The sequence below is a fragment of the Rutidosis leptorrhynchoides genome, chromosome 3 (genome assembly GCF_046630445.1).
Source record: "Rutidosis leptorrhynchoides isolate AG116_Rl617_1_P2 chromosome 3, CSIRO_AGI_Rlap_v1, whole genome shotgun sequence".
Classification (NCBI taxonomy): Eukaryota; Viridiplantae; Streptophyta; class Magnoliopsida; order Asterales; family Asteraceae; genus Rutidosis; species Rutidosis leptorrhynchoides.
This window is the reverse complement of record NC_092335.1, coordinates 205077489-205097638: the sequence shown is the minus strand read 5'-3', so window position 1 is coordinate 205097638 and position 20150 is coordinate 205077489. Positions and strand designations below refer to the sequence as shown.

Below are 20150 nucleotides of genomic sequence, written 5' to 3'. Positions count from 1 at the left end.
CCAGAGTTTATACCACTCGGGCAATGCCTCAGTGGTAAGCCTAGAACCCTTATAGAGGTTCATCTTACAAGAAGCTTGATTCTATGTGCTATTAAGAGTGCTAGGTTGTTCTTGGCCTTAACATAAAATATAACATTTGGAGATCTCTAAGATACTAGAAAATTATAGTCTTGTCAAAAGGTCATCCTTATTGTACTATAGAACATTCAGCTTACGTAATACGCGCATTTTGACCCTCTACCTATAAGAACAACTTTAAACAAGATAAACTAAGCCTAGAACCCTTATTTTTTTTCTTGGACGGCTATTTCGGCATCGAATACTATCATTTGTTACCCACACTCGCGTTAGGAGGAAACTCTTCACACACTCTCGCCGCATTGGTTACCTAGTGTGCTTTGGATTAAAACAGAGTGGCTTAAGGGCATACACCTTTATTCACCACAACAGAATCCTTGAGAAAACCTCCCCTGGATTCGAACTTGCGACAACTAGGACGCAGATCCAACCCAGAGTTTATACCACTCGGGCAATGCCTCAGTGGTAAGCCTAGAACCCTTATAGAGGTTCATCTTACAAGAAGCTTGATTCTATGTGCTATTAAGAGTGCTAGGTTGTTCTTGGCCTTAACATAAAATATAACATTTGGAGATCTCTAAGATACTAGAAAATTATAGTCTTGTCAAAAGGTCATCCTTATTATACTATAGAACATTCAGCTTACGTAGTACGCGCATTTTGACCCTTTCTATTAGTAAGGCCGTCGTATCGATCAAGGCGATACTTGAGTGGCTTTTTCTTTTCATTTTTATCGTAATAACTCTTGTCTGTATAATTTTTTCATTTTATTTTTTTGCTTCAAGTTCTATTTTATCAAATGATTTTCTATCTTGTTTTATGTTCTTTGCTGATGTTGCATAAGGATTGGTGATGATGAAGAAGAAGAGTTTGTAGTTGTTGGTGCCCGATTCGGTCCTACTTTGGAATCAAAAGAGAAAGATGCTAATAAAAGCAGAGTTGCCCTTGCAGACCCTCCCGATTGTTGTACTACACCTAAAAACAAGGTTTACTTTTCTCGATACACTGATATATGTGTGAAGATTGTTATTCAAAGTCTTTTTAAGTTTGCTTATTTATATGAAAACTCAGCATTCGGAGGTTGGTCTTACTATCTGTAGCTTACCGGTGAAGTTATCTTGGTGCACCGAGGCAATTGCAGTTTTACAACCAAGGCTCATGTTGCTGAAGCTGCAGGAGCTTCAGCTATTCTTATTATTAACAACCAAACAGGTTCGTCCTTTTACACGGCTTTTTCTCACTTTAATTGTATGCCAAAATAATTATCTGTATATCATGTGGACCCCAACGTGACACCCTTTTACAGAACTCTTTAAGATGGTGTGCGAAGATGAATAAGATGTGCATATTCACATCCCTGCAGTGATGCTACCGCAAGATGCTGGGGCAAGCTTAAAAGAGACTCTAAAAAACAAATTAAATGGTATGTGTAAGGATTCTAATATTGCCATATAATGTAATTGTTCCGTTTGTTTTTTTTTTTTTTTCTTACATTGAAGTTGTTTTTTTTCATTTTATGTGCAGTTATACTCTCCAAAGCGTCCACTGGTTGATGTTGCAGAGGTGTTTTTGTGGCTTATGGCTGGTTGATGTTGCAGAGGTGTTTTTGTGGCTTATGGCTGTCGATACAATATTATGTGCATCTTACTGGTCTGCCTGGAGTGCTCGGGAAGCAGCTATTGACTAGGACAAAATATTAAATGTCATACAAATACAAAGCTTATTATAAGAATGTATTCATTGAATACGAAAAGAAACCACTTATAAGAGTTATACTAAGCTTTAAGAATGATGTTCTTGGCAGGATGCTTCTGACGAGTACTTGAATATGGATTCTTCTCGATCAAGTAGTGTGGTGGACATTAACACAACTTCTGCTGTTCTTTTTGTTGTGATTGCATCCTGTTTCTTGGTTATGCCGTACAAGTTGATGTCATACGCGTTTATTGAAGTCTTGGTTCTCCTCTTTGCCATTGGTGATGTTGAGGTGCATTTATTCTCACAATATATATATATATATATATATATATATATATATATATATATATATATATATATATATATATATAAATTATATTCATATTTATATTGACGTTGATTACCAATGCTGATACTAGATGAACTTTGATACTTCTCATTTTTCAGGGTCTGCAAACTTGTTTGGTGGCTTTGTTGTCATGGTAGGCAAGTTTATTTTTTTATTTTTTATTTTTAATTTGTTAATACTTGTGTATGCAATATTATTACATCCCGAAAATACAAAACAATAAATTAATAAGCTTTGAACCATTAATAGCTTATATAAAATGTTTGTATAAGTCTTTAGTTTGATATCTGAACTAAATATTCGATATTGCAGTTTCAGATGGTTTGAACATCCTGCAGAAACATTCGTCAAGGTTCCGCTTTTGAGAGCCGTGTCTTATCTTACTCTCGGTGTTTCTCCATTTTGCATAGCGTTCGCTGTTGTATGGGCCGTTTATCGCAGAATTTCTTTTGTTTGGATAGGTCAAGATATACTTGTAAGAACATTCTTCCTCGTATGATCACATTTATGCTTCTTGAAATATGAATGATAAAGTAGATTCAACATCTATATAATATGGATGTAATACTGTAAGTAAACTCTTGTTATCTGTTGTTAAATCAGGGTATTGCGCTGATAATTACAGTAATCCAGATAATACGAGTGCCCAACCTTAAGGTAGTTGTCTAAATTCAATTCTAGATGTTTAACCTCATACAGCCATGCTTTTTGCGTGTGTATTAGTTCGAGTATTCATCGAAATTTCCTTATGTTATTACCATAGGTTTTAATGATCCTTAAAATAACAGAACAAACCATAAAAGTGATATCTTGTCTAATTCACTTTTGTTATTGTCATTCTTTTATTTATATAGGTGGGGACAGTTCTCCTCATTTGTGCGTCATCTTTTGGGTATTTATTTCCAAACGGTGGTTCTACGAAAGTGTGATGATAATGGTGAGGTTCTATTGTTGCTGACACCATCATTTCGCCAATATTGGTTTTCGATATTGCTACATCATATGACTGTTTTATATCTTCATATAAATACAGGTAGCTCGTGGAGATAAGAACGGAGAAGATGGAATCCCGATGTTACTGAAAATCCCACGAATGTTTGATCCTTGGGGTGGCTATAGCATCATCGGATTTGGTGACATCATATTGCCAGGGCTATTAGTAGCCTTTTCTTTAAGGTTTGAACAGTTATTCTTTTATTAGACTTTGATCTTTACTGCCGGTAGAGGTGGCTAAATAGTTGGGTCATGTGGGTTGGGTTCAGAATGTAAAGTTTTAATGCAGTTGAAAATCAGTTAGGTTGGGTTGTCTCACCATCATTTCCTTATTATCTTATTCTTTATAAATAATAAATAAATAGTACATCCTAAAAAAATTAATTGTGCAATCTGCATACTTTCAGTCCTATTCCAACTCCAAATTTATTTAATAAAAAACACTAACTGTCACCTTGTTAACAATTGAAAAGATGATGAATCTCTTACACTCCTGCAAGCAGATAAAAACTGCTTTGACCTGATTCAACAGTATGAATTGTAACATATTTGCTCTGGTTTAAAGTAAACTGTATGATACATTAAAATTTATTGATAAACGGAAATTACTACAATCCAATTAGATAGGTTAAATTTGAGTTTTAATATTATTCTCTTGATTATTAGGTACGATTGGTTGTCAAACAAGAATCTACGAAACGGATACTTTTTTGTGGGCAATGATTGCTTATGGATTAGGTATGCAGAACTGAAAGCATGTTTATGCATACAATCATTTTTTGTGTTCCCTGGTATTGTCATATTGAATTATTGGTACACACGTTGTATGTTCTTTAGGTCTACTAGTTACATATGTAGCTTTGAACTTGATGGATGGACATGGTCAGCCTGCTTTGCTTTACATTGTTCCTTTCACAGTTGGTAAGACCTTTGACTCAAAAAATTGTTTACAACAAATAGATCATATACATGATGATTTCAAACAGTCAATTTGAAATGCAAACACAAAAAGAGAAAAAACTTGTGCAATATTAATGTTATAAACTAATTGCTTGAATTCATAGGCACATTATTGGTGTTGGGGAAGAAACGAGGCGATCTGAGACATCTGTGGTTGAGAGGAGAACCAGACCGGCTTTGCCCTCATGTCCAACTTCAATCTTCTGAACAATAAATAATAAGGGATCATATCCGTAGTATGCAAATAAGTCGGTGCTATTTCTGTAATTACACAGATAGATTGAGCAACATTATACTTAGATTAGAAGACTTTGGGCTGTAGTATCGTAATTAGTTCCTCTCTCGGTGTATTTATACACCACCCTAATGGTTTCAACTATAGCATATACCGAGTCAGTATTTCCTTAGGAGCTTACGCAGGGCATTAAAACAAAGTTATGCTGTCATTTGATTAACGGCTAGTGTGTAATCAGGTTGTGTCATCAATCACAAATAATCGTGATAATCGTTACAGAGCTACCATTGGTAGTGACATTTTTATACAATCACCACACAAAAAAAAACTATCTTAATCTGTCTTTAAATGATATGATTATATGAATTAAACTGCACAATTGAGATCTGCTACTACAAAGTTTGTACATTATCTTATTATTATTGAATTACATTGAATTGTATAAACATACTTAAAATAAAATATCAAGGGCAATCTGGTAATTCACCGTTACCTTCCACAGTTCACTAATGACTTTTATCACTTTATCTAGAGTGACTTAGGGTCAGTTTATTTTTCACTTAAAGATCTGTTTTTGTACCGCTCTTAATTCAGTAAGTAAAATTGTTGTTTCTTTGTCACTTAATCTGTCATTTAATTTGAAAATTGAACTGTTTCTAGAAGACATAGAATCAGACACGCTTTCCCAAACAGAGTCAAATTCAGAAAAAAGTAAACAACCTCTTAGTTTATTGAGTTACTTTGCTAGTTTTAGAGGGATAGGGAAAATGTTGCAGGTGCATCTAAAACATGGCAGAAAATGTTTCTCCAATATCGGAATGCAATGTATCCTATATATAAACCACTGCTCACTCGCCGCATACTTTGATGGAACCGTACTCAAAGCAAACTTTCATTTCCACGCTACGTCATCATTAAAGTTTTTTCTTGGAGTGAAAAGAATAACATGATCTGGGGATGTAATTTTGAGTGAAAATTATTTGAAAATGCATTGAACTTTTATCAAATTTCTATTGTATACATCAAACTTTCGAATCTCCTATTGTATGCACTCAACTATGTTAAATGTTTTATTGTATGCATTAAGTAATCTGTATAAAAGGTATCAAGTTAATATGTAGAAAAAGTTTGTAATTGGTCCATAGACATTCCGTTAAAATTTTCCGTTAAGTCTTATCTAATCCTACCATTTTCTTCATCATTTTCATAAACATCTTCATCCTCAAAAATACATTCTATCTTCAAAACATTTTATCACCAATAATTTCAAAAACACACTTTTTAAATATCTCCAAATTCTATTAAAATATTTAAACCCCTTAATCAACATATAAAAATTTATAATATCAAATCATAACCCTAATAATTCAAAAACAAACAGATGGCTGAATCATTTTTTAGTTTGTATCTTTTCATTTATTATTTACTACTGAACTATCAATATCCTCAAAATAAAATGAAATACCCATATTTAAATTCAATAAATCATCATCTTCAATTAATCCTCTTCAAAAAATTCTTATTAATCTTCGTTTTCGAAATCAAATGAAAAGCCATATTTACGATGTATCTTTTCACTTTATCACTATTATTTATCAATATCATTAAAAAATCAATGGTCTTCATCATCATCTCAAATCATCGTCGGTTGTTCAGATCTGGCATAGATCGATTTGTTCAGATATGGCATAGAACGATTTGTTCCGATCTGGCATCAAATCTTCAATCACCGTCATCATCATCATCATCTTACGAACATGGGATGCAACCAGATCTGACATCAGATAGTGATTTCGTCAGATAGTGATTACGAACAGAGGATGAACATATAGTGATTTTGATTTGTTCGATTTTTTGGTGATAATTTGAAGAAAAAATATTTTTACTAGATTTCGTCATTTTTTGATAGTTTATTACATCTTTGGATTGAACAAATTGATGTAGAAATAGTTGATAGTTTGACTGGATGATGATGATGACATGTGATGATATCATTTTTTGATAGTTTAGATGTACATATCGAACAAACTGATTCAGACATATTTGATAATTTGACTAGATGATGATGATGCAATGTGATGAGATAAATAGGGTTTCAAGTTAGGATGAATCTGATAGGGATTTGGGATTCTGCTTTTATCGTAATTGAGGTTCTACAAACATAAATATTAATATCCAATTTTATAACAAAATTTATTAAGAGTACAAATATGAGGGATCAATGACATCAAAAATTAACATAAATGACTAGTATGCAATATTTGACAAACATTAGGGATCAATGATGTAATTTTATTTAGCAGGTGACCTGAAGTTTACTTGTTATAATAGGTTAAGTACGTACAATAGAACAATTAACATAGTTGAGTGCATACAATAGGAGATCTGAAAGTTGAATGTATACAATAGGAATTTGGTGAAATTTCAATGCATTTTCAAATAATTATCCCTTTTAAATATTACACTAATAATACAAAAATGGACCACAGCCCCCTTTGTCTATGTTAACTTCTGCCATTGTGTGAGGCAAGACAGTTTCAAAGCGTTTGTAGTTGTGAACGGTACTACTACATTTCAATCTTTTGCAAATACAAGGGTTTTTCCTTTATCCTTATCTTCTTAGGGTAAGCTATAACCGTACGAGGTTTAACATGTTGGTCCTCAATGGGGACATCCCATTTTCTTATAAATAGTAACAAAAAAAAAAAAAAAATGGAGATATGTGGATAACATTAGAGATGTGCAATTTGAGTTAGATGATGTAGTAGAAGAGCTATGAATATATGTTTGTGACTTGAGTGTTGCAAAAGACAATTTTCCCTTAAATGCTCATAAACCCAACTGATCTTCCATCATGACTAACTAGAGCAACCAGCAAACACTAGGGTCCCGTTTGGCTCACGGAATCCAATGAGATTCCGTGAGCCAAACATTGGATTACGTGAGCCAAACGGGGCCTAGGTTCACCTACATTCAGATCCATTTTATCATGCTATCTATTTTTAATTAGCAGATGCACCTATACTCGAAGGTGGTCATGGTTATAGGGGACACAAGAGGAAGTTGCCACCCTTTTTAGATAACATAAAAATTGAAAGTACATGTGTAGATACATCTCAAGTGTTTTACACTTGTTTTATGTTCGGATTACAACATGTAATGTTAATTAACAGTTCACTTAGAGACATGGTGGACATGTACCATTATCCAGTTATAGTTGGCTATAAGACCGTTCGAAATCATAGCTTTTATTTGTCGATATAATCGCATTTCTAACATTGTGCTACAGAAAACCAAGCAGAGATATAGTACCATCTCTTAACTCGGTTATAGTACCATCACATCTCATTTGTGGTATACAAGAGTAAGCAGCTTTCCCTGACTGAAGTATCCACCCAGGTCTCCTTTCGCTTAGTGCGGGAGCAACGGGGAGGGGGGGTTTTATTGGTCATGCCCTCGGATTGGTCCGGGTTTCCTCCAGGGCAGTAGTGGGAGCGGGTTATGCAACTACGGGAGATGAACACGTGGGTGGTTTTAGTCCCCGGGCCGGGTGATCCCAAACTGATGTCCAAAAAAAACAAGAATTCCTAATCAGTCATCTAATAACCCCAACTTACAAAATTTAGTCCTCGGGGGTTTTCCTTGGGTGCAATATCCTAAGGTTTCCTTCTAACGGGTGCAGAAAGTGAGCATGACCTGTGACTTCCTCGATATGATCGGGTGGGTGGTTAATGCCCCCGTCAGTGACCTTAATACCGCCATTCAAAAAAAAAAAAAATTTACAAAATTTAGACATCATGATACAATAACACTAATGCCAAAATCAGTCATTAAGCAAAAATTAGAACTGCGGATACCGCAACCTCAATTTTCACAATTAGAAGAGTATCAACAAAAAAAGCCTTATGCTTCAAAACTTCCATGCATACGAAAAACTAGTATAATATAGGAAAAAGCAAGGATCCATAAATTAAACTCTTTGGGTAGTAACATATGGTTAAACCAAATCTAAAATGGTTTGAATCGACATATCCAAAAAGATCCGGATAACACAAAATGAAGTATACGAACAACAGAAACAAATATAGAAAAAAAGATAACTAATCAACGGTTGTCACCTGTTGCCATTCTCCATCAACAGCTTCTTTCCACAAAGTAACATTGTTATCACCAGCAGCAACCGCCAAAAGGTTTCCGGTTAAAGACCATGATACCCTCCAAACTGGGATCTTAAAATCATACAACACCTTACCATTCCAATTGTCACCTTCTTTCCCAACAGTCCATATCACAACCGTACCATCCTCTGAAGCACTTGCAATCGTTGACTTTGGAAGACCAAGATTTGGGGCCCATGCGACACCACGGACCCAATCAGTATGCATTTGCAGAGCAGGAAAACAGCCCATTTTCCAAATCCCGTTAGAAAGCTTCCACACTTTAACTGTATTATCACAACCGCCAGATGCCAGTTTTTGTACAGGTTCAAAACCACCAGACCCAACTAGGGCCCCAGGAGCCATTGATGGGGCCCATGAAACTGAGGTCACTCCAATAGGGTGAGCCTGGTCGATCCTTGTAGTGTCCCAACCACCGTCTGACCTGGCAGTATGAACCGATATGTTCCCGTCTGAAGAACCAGAAGCCAAGCAGAGACCAAGCTCGTGTGGGGCCCAAGCGATAGAGTTAACTGATGATTTATGGTCACTAAAAGTATGGAGCTGGGTCCACTCGTTTGGGTTACCTTCTTTCCAAATGATAACGGTTGCATCATATGAACATGATGCTAGGAGTGACCCGAATTTGGGGTGGGCCCACGCAACTTGCCATACTGGCCCAGTGTGACCGGTTAAAGTGGTGAGGTGCTGAGAAGTTGAGTTGTTACCGACGCCGATAATCTTTATGGTGGAATCAGATGATGCAGATGCCACTCGCTTTCCATAGTAATCCATGCACACATCATGGACGGTATCAGTGTGACCCGTTTCAATCTTTTGTGCAGGCATGTTTTGTGATTGTATCTTCCTTAAACTTATATATGATTACTGAATTCCTACAATCGAAATAATATTCAATAGAATTAATACAAAATACAAAAATATTAGTAGAAGATCTAACTCCCAAGGTAATATGATCCAAAAATATTTAAGATGGCACCCATTAAAAAGCTCATATGAATGAATCAACTGAAAACAATGTAGAAGATTCTTCATATTCTGGCTACATTATATTACGGAGTATCTTCTAAAACGGGACGTCTTGGTAGCAAGCAGTAAATATCACAAAACATAGTGATAGCAAGCCATAAACATACTCCAGACATAGTAACAAGTTGTTCATTTACACAATTTGCATATCAGTAACCTGATACATGTGAAATTTTATAAATTCTGGTAGGGTGAGATGCACACATAATAGAACCAGATCAAATTAGGGCTTTTTTTAGGCATAGGAGCATAAACAGATCACAATGGTTCTTAGGATTCAAAATTACATTAAAATTAGGTTAATTGAGCTCATATACATACACAATTACGAATTGACTGATCTGATTCATAATAGAAATCAACAGATTTAACTGATTTGGTGGCTACATAGCATGTGAAGTAAACGAAAGGGTGTATAGATCGGAATATATATATATATATATATATATATATATATATATATATATAATAACAAAAGGATAAATACCTGTAAATTAATAGCACAACTTTAAATCCACAACTAACAGAATTCGATCCGGCACCGATCGCCGGTGAATATGAAGAGTATCTACAGGTAGGCAGAGTTTTTCGTTTCGGAATATAAATAAAAATAAATTTATTGTATAAATATAAAAATATAATATTAAATGTTATGTTAAACATAAATAAATTAAAGTAGAGTTTAATTCTTTGCATCCATTAATTTGCTTGAAATTCAAGGAATCAATGAGAGCGTGACATGTGGCGCGAAAAATACATGTGATTGGAAAAAAATTCAAAAACAATTTTTTTTAATTTGTTTTTTCGAAATTTTCTTTTCCGAATTTTGTTTTTTTACAATCACATGTGATTATGCATATCAAATCTAATCACATGTGAATTCACGTGTGATTATAAAAAAAAATAGAAAATTTTTTTTGAAAAAAAAAGTAAATTAAAATTTTTTTTTTCTAAAAAAAAAATTTTTGAATTTTTTTCTTTTCAATCACATGTGATTTTCGTGCCACATGTCGCGCTCTCATTGGTCTCTTTAATTTCAACTTAATTTATAGATTCAAATGAATATTCCTCAATTACAGTAATAAATTATTCAAACGATTACATGAATTGTTTCCTTGAAAAAGTGAAGTAATAAAATACAAAATCAGTAAAATGTAGAAAAAATTATTTGAAAATATATTAAAATTTAATAAAATTTTATTCTATGCATTCAACTTTAAAATCTCTACTATTAATATCATTTAACCTATTATGACTAGGTAATAATCTAATCATTTGTCCCTCATATTTGTCACATATTACATGTTAATCATTTATGTTTATTTTTTACGTCATTGATCTCTTATTTTCACCTTCCCCATTTCCTTTCTTATTTACCCTTCATCTTCAACAAACCTCAAATCCAAATCAAACCCTCCAAATTAACACCTATTCATATATGATGCCATACTTAAACTGTAAATACCAATTTTTCAATCTGGTCATATACGTAAACTCACAAACACATACTATACTAATATTCATGTTATACAAACTGACGAACACAAACAAACTCATCTTCACCATCAAGTATTCTATATGAAACTAACATTAAACAAGATTTACTCTTTTTCCGCGTTTTATATTATATCTTGTCTTCCAGGTTCAATTCTATACCTTGTAAATTTCTTTCAATTTCATAAAAGTTGTTGGCCTTTAAAAAAAACATTAAACCAAATGATCAAGCATAGTTTCGCGGCTAAGGCAAATATACGCTTGGATCGACAAAAGAGGGGTTTTGGAGGTCAACGACATCAACTCTCCGGTACGGTTACCGTGATAACCCGAATCGAGATGATGATCTCGATAGGGTGGTCGATGGTTGAGGGTCGTCCGGTTGAGTCGCGTTGGTTGGCCATGAGAAAAAAAGTCTAAGAGGCAAAAACCCTTGAATTGTTATTGTTGAGGTAGAGAATGAGTGGAGATAAGATAGAGAGAGAAAGATAAGATGATGAAAGTGAGGAGGGTAACTCCTCTTTTTATAGGGGACCAGTTAGGGTTTTAGGGGACTCATGAACTTTTTATGAGCCAAGCTCAAGTGCAAGCCCACGAATAATCGCAGTGGACTATGCACATCATCACAAAATACATTGAAATTCATTTGCCAAATATAACGTAAATTCTAGCCAACCGTTGTAAACTATTGTGACTTGTAACAATTGAAACCCATAACATCGAACCTCCGCGAAATCACCCACATAACTATTAATCCTTAAGAATCCATACGCAACCAACAAATGGTTGATAATACAACATATATACAACCAATACAACACACCAATCTAAAGTCATTGACTTAGTGGTATCATGTCGACCCTTTCAACCTTGAAGTTTATGCTTCAAAACTTGCTAGTGGCAATATTCGTGAATTAGTGTATGTATCCATGTTAAGAGTGTATAAGTTTCTTATTTTAAAATGTAAATATGTAATAATATGTATTAAAGTTTTGTAAATTGTATTGTTTCAAACTTTATCATGATTCATTAATATGTATTGAATGACTGAATTTGCCAGTGAGTAAGAATGACAATGGTTGTCCGATCAATAGAATATATATCTGATCTGATCCATTTAAATGGATATGGATGATCTAAATGGATGATACGTGGATATGGATATGGATGATATGAAAAAATAGTGGATCGGGTATGGATAATAATTTCTCATTCATAGATATATCTAATTACCGTCCATAATACATATATACATATAATAAATATAAATATACACGTATAATAGATATATGGATTTTTACTTAATTATATGCGCTTACATTTACATATCCTTATATGTATACTATAAACTAGTAAAATGTTATCGAAAATATAAATTCTGAAGATACAACTATGGAACTAGTATTAAATTCATATATCTTGCATATATTACATATATATGTTAAAATATGTAGATGATTTCATTTCATAATAGGAATATTTTTAGAAAAACGTAATATTCAGCGGATATCCGTTTAACTACTTCATCTAACGGATATGAATATGGATAGATGAATTATATTTAAATGGATATGGATTCTAAAAAATAAATGGATATGCATATGAATATAGCCTCACCTGATCCATATCCGATCCATTGTCATCCTACTACTGATTATTTCAAAGTACTTCAACACATACAATAACATAAGAATATAAAATCATGAACTTAAATGAGAACCAAAATAAAGAAAAAGGATAGAAGGTTAAAAAAAATTGTAAATATGTAGTAGTAAATATGTATTGAATGTGACGACCCAGAAATTTTCGACCAAATTTAAACTTGATCTTTATATGAATTCGACACGATAAGCAAAGTCTGTAATGTTGAGTCTCAACAATTTTGAACTATGTTCATGTATTCAATTAATTTGTGACTCTTCCCGACGATTCAAGAACAAATGTATGTGTGTGTGTGTGTGTGTGTGTGTGTGTGTGTGTGTGTATATATATATATATATATATATATATATATAATATTTTAAAAATTAATAAAGTATACTTTAATCATTGAATTAAAACATAAAAGAATATATAGAATAATTAAGTTGTTATTAAAATAAATGTATATATGACTTCTATATACAATTAATATTACATGTATATAAGATATATAAATATTAAATATTCTATAGATTAGATAACTATTAAATATGATATAATTACTAAATTGTAATAATAATATATTAAATGTAATTACAAGTTAGAAATAAATGTTATAGTATTATTATTATTTTCAATATTAATATCATAATTAGTATTATCAATACAACATATAAAAATGAAATTTGATATATATTATTATTACTAATAATGTTACGAATATAATTAGTATTATTATTATAATTATCATTAATAATATTATTATAAATTTCACTAAAATTATTATTATTGTGACTTATTATTATTATTACTCTCATTATCATTAATATTATCATTTGTATTATTAATATAAATAATAAATAGACATGAAAAATAAGATATGTAACTTGAATTATCTTAATTATTATTTGCATTATCATTAGATATTATTATTACCTTTATCATTAATAATAATTATTTTTATTGTTATCATCATTAATAATAGTATTATTATCATCTTTATAAATATAATTAATAATATTATTATTATGAGTATAATTATTAACATTATTAATAATTATCATTATATTTGATATTAACATCATTATTAATTTTGGTATTATTAATAAAAGTATTAATATTATTAATACATTTATATTTACAAAATATAAATATAGATTATATATATATATATATATATATATATATATATATATATATATATCAGAGAAAGAATCAAATATTGTTTGAAGTCATTATCTGATCTATATAATCTGTCTGCTAATTGATTCCATTACAACAGATGATTCCAAAATCTGTTTTAGGTCTTTATCTCGTACAATGGGGGGCACCGTGCAAATTAGCTTGATAAGACTAATGAATCAGATCCCCAGAAAGGATAATCTCCTTAAAGATCAAAAATCAGCTTTTAAGACTGATATTACTCAATCCTAGAGATTGACCTTAAAGATTGAGAATTACAAACTCATGGAATTCGATGATATCTAAACTCGAGCTTGAACGAGAAAATATTTTGATCAAAATTTCAAACCGATTTGTTTTCTAAAAACCTATTTTCAATGCGTTCATTACCATTGAACGTAAAATCCTAGGAATTCACCTGGAATTCATTAGGTCACCTGAACCAAATCGGGTGTCAACCGTAAGAACGGTGGTTGCATAGTATGGTCAAAGACAGGACCTTGTGCCAGACCGAAAAATTATAAGGGTGAGCTTTACTATTGCTCCTACAAAGGATAGTAATTGCGTCCGACACGTTATAGACCATAATCAAAAGCATGTCACGGGACATTGCCTTAACAGTTGCTTGTTCAACGCTTTCCTTTACAACCGGAAGGTAGTTTATCGAAAGGTAATATACGGAGCAAGTATACTGGACGTGTTGCTTTCCTAATACAAGGTTAGCAAGTGGGTGACACAAAAGCATAAGTTTTGAGCTAAAATTTTCAAATCTAAAACCCACCAAACCCACAAAAACATTTTGCATACACCGGTGAAGGGTTATTCCGGAAAACTTATCTAGGGTAAAAACTAGATTTAATTTTCAAAAGATCAAATGTTTTCATAAAGATCCAACTTCCTTAATGGATCTAAATTTTTATAGTCATGTGGGACTGTAAACCACATCGTTACTACCATTGTTTATACCGCCGTATAGAAATCACTGATGTATAAAGTGTGAAGAATAAAGAAGTGATTCTAGTATTTCAAGACTATATTGCTTGAGGACAAGCAACGCTCAAGTGTGGAAATATTTGATAATGCAAAAAACGAACATATATTTCATAGCATTATTCCTCAAGAAAGACAAGATTTTAGTTACAATTGTTCTATTTACAAGTGATATTCGTTTAAATAATAAAAGGTGAAGACAACGGACAGATTCGACGAATTGAAGACGCAAATGACCAAAAAGCTCAAAAGTACAAAATACAATCAAAGAGGTTCCAATTATTGATAAGAAACGTCTCGAAATTACAAGAGTACAAGATTCAAAACGCAAAGTACAAGATATTAAATTGTACGCAAGGACGTTCGAAAATTAGGAACCGGGACCAGAGTCAACTCTCAACGCTCGACGCAATGGACTAAAAACTACAAGTTAACTATGTATATAAATATAATATAATATATAATTAATTATATAAATTATATATATATTATATTTATATATTAAAACCGTCGGCAGACTAGGATCCAAACTTGTGTGAGCTGGATTTACGAACTCCGCGACTTGCGGAGTTTGTAGTGCAAAAATACCGCGACTCGCGGAGCTGTCCTAGACAAAAATGCCTATAAAAGCTCGCGCATTCTGAACGTTTTATATATCCATCCATATATCATCTCTCTCTATATACGTAAATATATATATATATATATATATATATATATATATATATATATATATATTTTAATTTTAAATCCTAATAATAAGGGTATGTTAGCGAATGTTGTAAGGGTGTAAGTCGAAATTCTGTCCGTGTAACGCTACGCTATTTTTAATCATTGTAAGTTATGTTCAACCTTTTTAATTTAATGTCTCATAGCTAAGTTATTATTATGCTTATTTAAATCGAAGTAATCATGATGTTGGGCTAATTACTAAAATTTGGTAATTGGACTTTGTACCATAATTGGGGTTTGGACAAAAGAACGACACTTGTGGAAATTAGACTATGGGTTATTAATGGGCTTTATATTTGTTTAACTAAATGATAGTTTGTTAATTTTAATATAAAGATTTACAATTGGATGTACCTATAAATAACCATATACACTCGATCGGACACGATGGGCGGGGTATTTATATGTACGAATAATTGTTCATTTAACCGGACACGGGAATGGATTAATAGTCTATGAAATTATTAAAACAGGGGTGAAATTATGTACAATGACACTTGGCATAATTGTTAACAAAGTATTAAAACCTTGAGTTACACGCAGTCGATAACCTGGTGTAATTATTAAACAAAGTAATAAAACCTTGTTACAGTTTAAGTCCCCAATTAGTTAGAATATTTAACTTCGGGAATAAGGATAATTTGACGAGGATAATCGCACTTTATATTTATGACTGATGGACTGTTATGGACAAAAACCAGACGGACATATTAAATAATCCAGGATAAAGGACAATTAACCCATGGGCATAAAACTAAAATCAACACGTCAAACATCATGATTATGGAAGTTTAAATAAGCATAATTCTTTTATTTCATATTTAATTTCCTTTATTTTATATTTAATTGAACTTTTAATTATCACACTTTTATTTATTGTTATTGTATTTAATTGCACTTTTAATTATCGTACTTTTTAATTATCGCAATTTTATTTTATCGCACTTTTATTTATCGCAATTTCATTATCGTTATTTACTTTACGCTTTAAATTAAGTCTTTTATTTATTTAATATTTTACATTAGGTTTTAACTTCGACTAAAGTTTTAAAAATCGACAAACCGGTCATTAAACGGTAAAACCCCCCCCCTTTATAAAAATAATATTACTTATTTATATATTTGTATTTTTATAAATTAAAACTAATATAGCGTTAAGCTTTGTTTAAAAGATTCCCTGTGGACGAACCGAACTTACTAAAAACTACACTACTGTACGATTAGGTACACTGCCTATAAGTGTTGTAGCAAGGTTTAAGTATATCCACTCGATAAATAAATAAATAACTTGTGTAAAATTGTATCGTATTTAATAGTTTTTCCTAGTAAAATATAAGCTATTTCATATACACCTCTGCGCACATCAATTTGCAATGTATTTTGTATTATAATCATAGTCTATAATGTACTCCATTTCTTAATCAATTTTTTTTTTGTCCAACAGCGGCTGTTCGGTTTTTTTTAATTTTTTTATTTTTTTTATTTCAACTAATTTTAAATAATCGTTTCTGAGTTGAGATTTAATTCCAAAAATCAAGTTTATTATTACGATTAAGATTAATAGGATTTTGATTCGAGTTGGGTTTTGAAATGAAGAATGTGGAGTGGTAAATAATACGGCTTATACAATTTTCAAACCTAGTGTTAATCAGAAAAGTGAGTAGAAGACGAGTGGTCATGGGTGTTTTGTAAAACCGATAGGTCTCGGGTTCGAGTCCCGTTTGGAGCATTTTTTTTAAGGGTTCGTGAATCTAAGGCCAACCATACTTTTGTTCAATGTCGTCATATGTATTTTTACTACGAAATACAGTATGGCGAGTTTCATTTGCTCCCTTTTTAAATGCTTTTACAATATATATTTTTGGGACTGAGGATACATGCGCTACTTTTATAACTGTTTTACGAAATAGACACAAGTAATCGAAACTACATTCTATGGTTGAATTATCAAAATCGAATATGTCCTTTTTATCATGTCCGAAGTTGTCCCGGAATGATGGCGAATTTATCATGTCCGAAGTTGTCCCGCAATGATGGCGAATTTATCATGTCCGAAGTTGTCCGGGAATGATGGCGAATTTATCATGTCTGAAGTTGTCCCGGAATGATGGCGAATTTATCATGTCCGAAGTTGTCTTGGAATGATGGGAATATTCTATATGCATCTTGTTAAGGTCGTTTACCAGGTGTTCAATCCATATGAATGATTTTTGTCTCTATGTATGAGACGTATATTTATGAGAAATGGAAATGAAAATCTTGTGGTTTATTAAAATTATGGAAATGATCAATTATGACAAACTAATGAACTCACCAACCTTTTGGTTGACACTTTAAAGCATGTTTATTCTCAGGTATTAAAGAAATCTTCCGCTGTGCATTTACTCATTTTAGAGATATTACTTGGAGTCAATCATGACATATTTCAAAAACGTTACAATCGAGTCGTTGAGTTCAACAAGATTATTATTAAGTCATTGATAGTTTGGATATATTATGAAATGGTATGCATGTCTGTCAACTTTCGATGTAAAGAAAGTTTGTCTTTTAAAAACGAATGCAATGTTTATAAAATGTATCATATAGAGGTCAATTACCTTGCAATGTAATCATATGTTATTGTATTCGTCCTTATGGATTAGGACGGGTCGTCTCATTGAAGTTTTGTTAATTTTTTTTAAACTTTGTTATTAATCCTTTATATACTAAAAGGGGTGGGGAATCATGTCGTTTGATACCCACCCCCATTAAAAACTTGGTCAAAACGACATTGGCCCAAACCCTACCCCAAAAACTGCAAATACCCCCTCAACTATAACCAACTTACAAAAATTACCCCGGACTCCAGGGGGTAAAATGTAAATTCACTCAATTAAAATAAAAACTCCACCCAAACACTTCGACATCCCGTATCTTCCTCCTTGCTCCGAGTCAAATTTCACCGACCACACCGTTAAACACGAAATATTTTTATGAACAAAACGAAACTAACTACATTCGAAACGGACACTTTTTAAAAAACACTAAACACAACGACAACCCGTATCTTCCCGCTTGTCGCGAGTCAATTTTTTTTTACAGCAGCGTCGTACTCGAAATAATTTTATGAACAAAACGAAAATAAGTACGTTCGAAACAAACACTTTTTAAAAAACGCTAAACACAACCCTGCTCGCCGCGAGTTAAATTTTTTCGACAGCACCGTCAGACTCGAAATAATTTTATCAACAAAACGAAACTAACTACGTTCGAACCGGAGAGTTTTTAAAAAACACTAAAGACGACGACACCTACAACGGCTCTTAACACATGAGCCGTTTTCCCTTCTGTAAATACATAAAGCTACGCTAAATATGAATATGCAGGCAGAAAGCCCCCACCGCATCGCGCGAGCCGGATCCGGACTAGTTATATTTCTATAGAAAGTAGCTTGACTGGTAAAGTTAGATTAAAGGATCTAGATGTACATATAATTAAGACGTAAATATGTAATTGTTTCAAACTCTATTATGTTTGATTTTCTAACAATTAATACATGCTTAAAAAAAATTGCAGACTGTAAACATCTATAAAATTAATACAATAAAAGTTTTGTAAATATAGTACAACTTTAAAAAATGTTGATATATACAAATTGATAAAACATTTTAAGTTAATCATTTTATTATCAATACTTCTACTTTTGTTTAAAGTTTTTCTTTATGTCATATTTTTTAATGGTCTAGTTCTTGTTTCCTTCCATTCTTTTTCATGTTTTCCTTCAAAAAACAATCTTATACATCAAGGAGAGAAAAATTAGAGGATGAAAGAAACCAAACAAAAACAATATTGAAAATTACACTAACAACAACCTAACCAAACCAAAAATAAACTAACAATTATATTAAAGAACAAAAGTAAACATGACTTAAAACACAACACTAAACTAAACAAACATTACATAACATAAACTAACAAACTATCAACCGAAAGGATCATCCGCATCATCATTATCGTTTATAAACAAATCGAGCTTTTATGCCATCGCACTTGATTTTCTACTCTTCGAAACTTGCTTGATAAGTTTACCATTTACTTTGGCAAATCGGATAGCCTTGCTCTATTGAGAAGAAAATAAAAATTCTACATTATCCTCAGACGTCGAGAAAATCTTCTTTTTGCTCGATCCATCAACTTCCACAACCTTCTTGATGAGTCACCTTAGAATCATCGACAATATCGATCCCGTCAAACCATCAACATTACCAGGGATTATCCACCTTAGCGCTGCTGGATGCTCCGATCTAATGGTTATTTAATACGATTATTAAAACTTATTCGATGATCAAGATGATATGAACGATACTTGATCACGTTAGTCAACTCAAACTAATGTGTGGTGTGTTTATGTTTGTAATGATGCATAAAGTAAAGTAAAGAACATAAATACAAGGATTTATAGTGGTTCGGGTGGATGTTAACTAATCCAACTTAGTGCTGCTGGATGCTCCGATCGAAAAGAAATCAGTGGTCTTTCTGGTCTACCAAGAATTTTTTTCAACTAAGGTTTGTCCGCCACAACATGCCTTCACTAATCGGGATTTTTGCTTCA

General features: G+C 32.3%; 1 protein-coding gene and 1 pseudogene across 1 annotated transcript; one reads left to right on the top strand and one right to left on the bottom strand.

Annotated features, from left to right (window-relative positions):
- The first annotated feature begins 707 nt into the window (after positions 1-707).
- LOC139897175 (signal peptide peptidase-like 4) lies at positions 708-4588 on the top strand (annotated as a pseudogene).
- Positions 4589-8269: 3681 nt separating this feature from the next.
- On the bottom strand, positions 8270-10117 carry LOC139897174 (protein transport protein SEC13 homolog B-like). The gene is made up of 2 exons (XM_071879846.1): positions 10008-10117; positions 8270-9358 (listed from the first exon to the last, which is right to left on the bottom strand). The coding sequence occupies exon 2, from the start codon at positions 9317-9319 to the stop codon at positions 8414-8416; it is 906 nt and encodes a 301-aa protein (XP_071735947.1). The 5' UTR covers positions 9320-9358; positions 10008-10117; the 3' UTR covers positions 8270-8413.
- Between the last annotated feature and the right edge of the window lie 10033 nt (positions 10118-20150).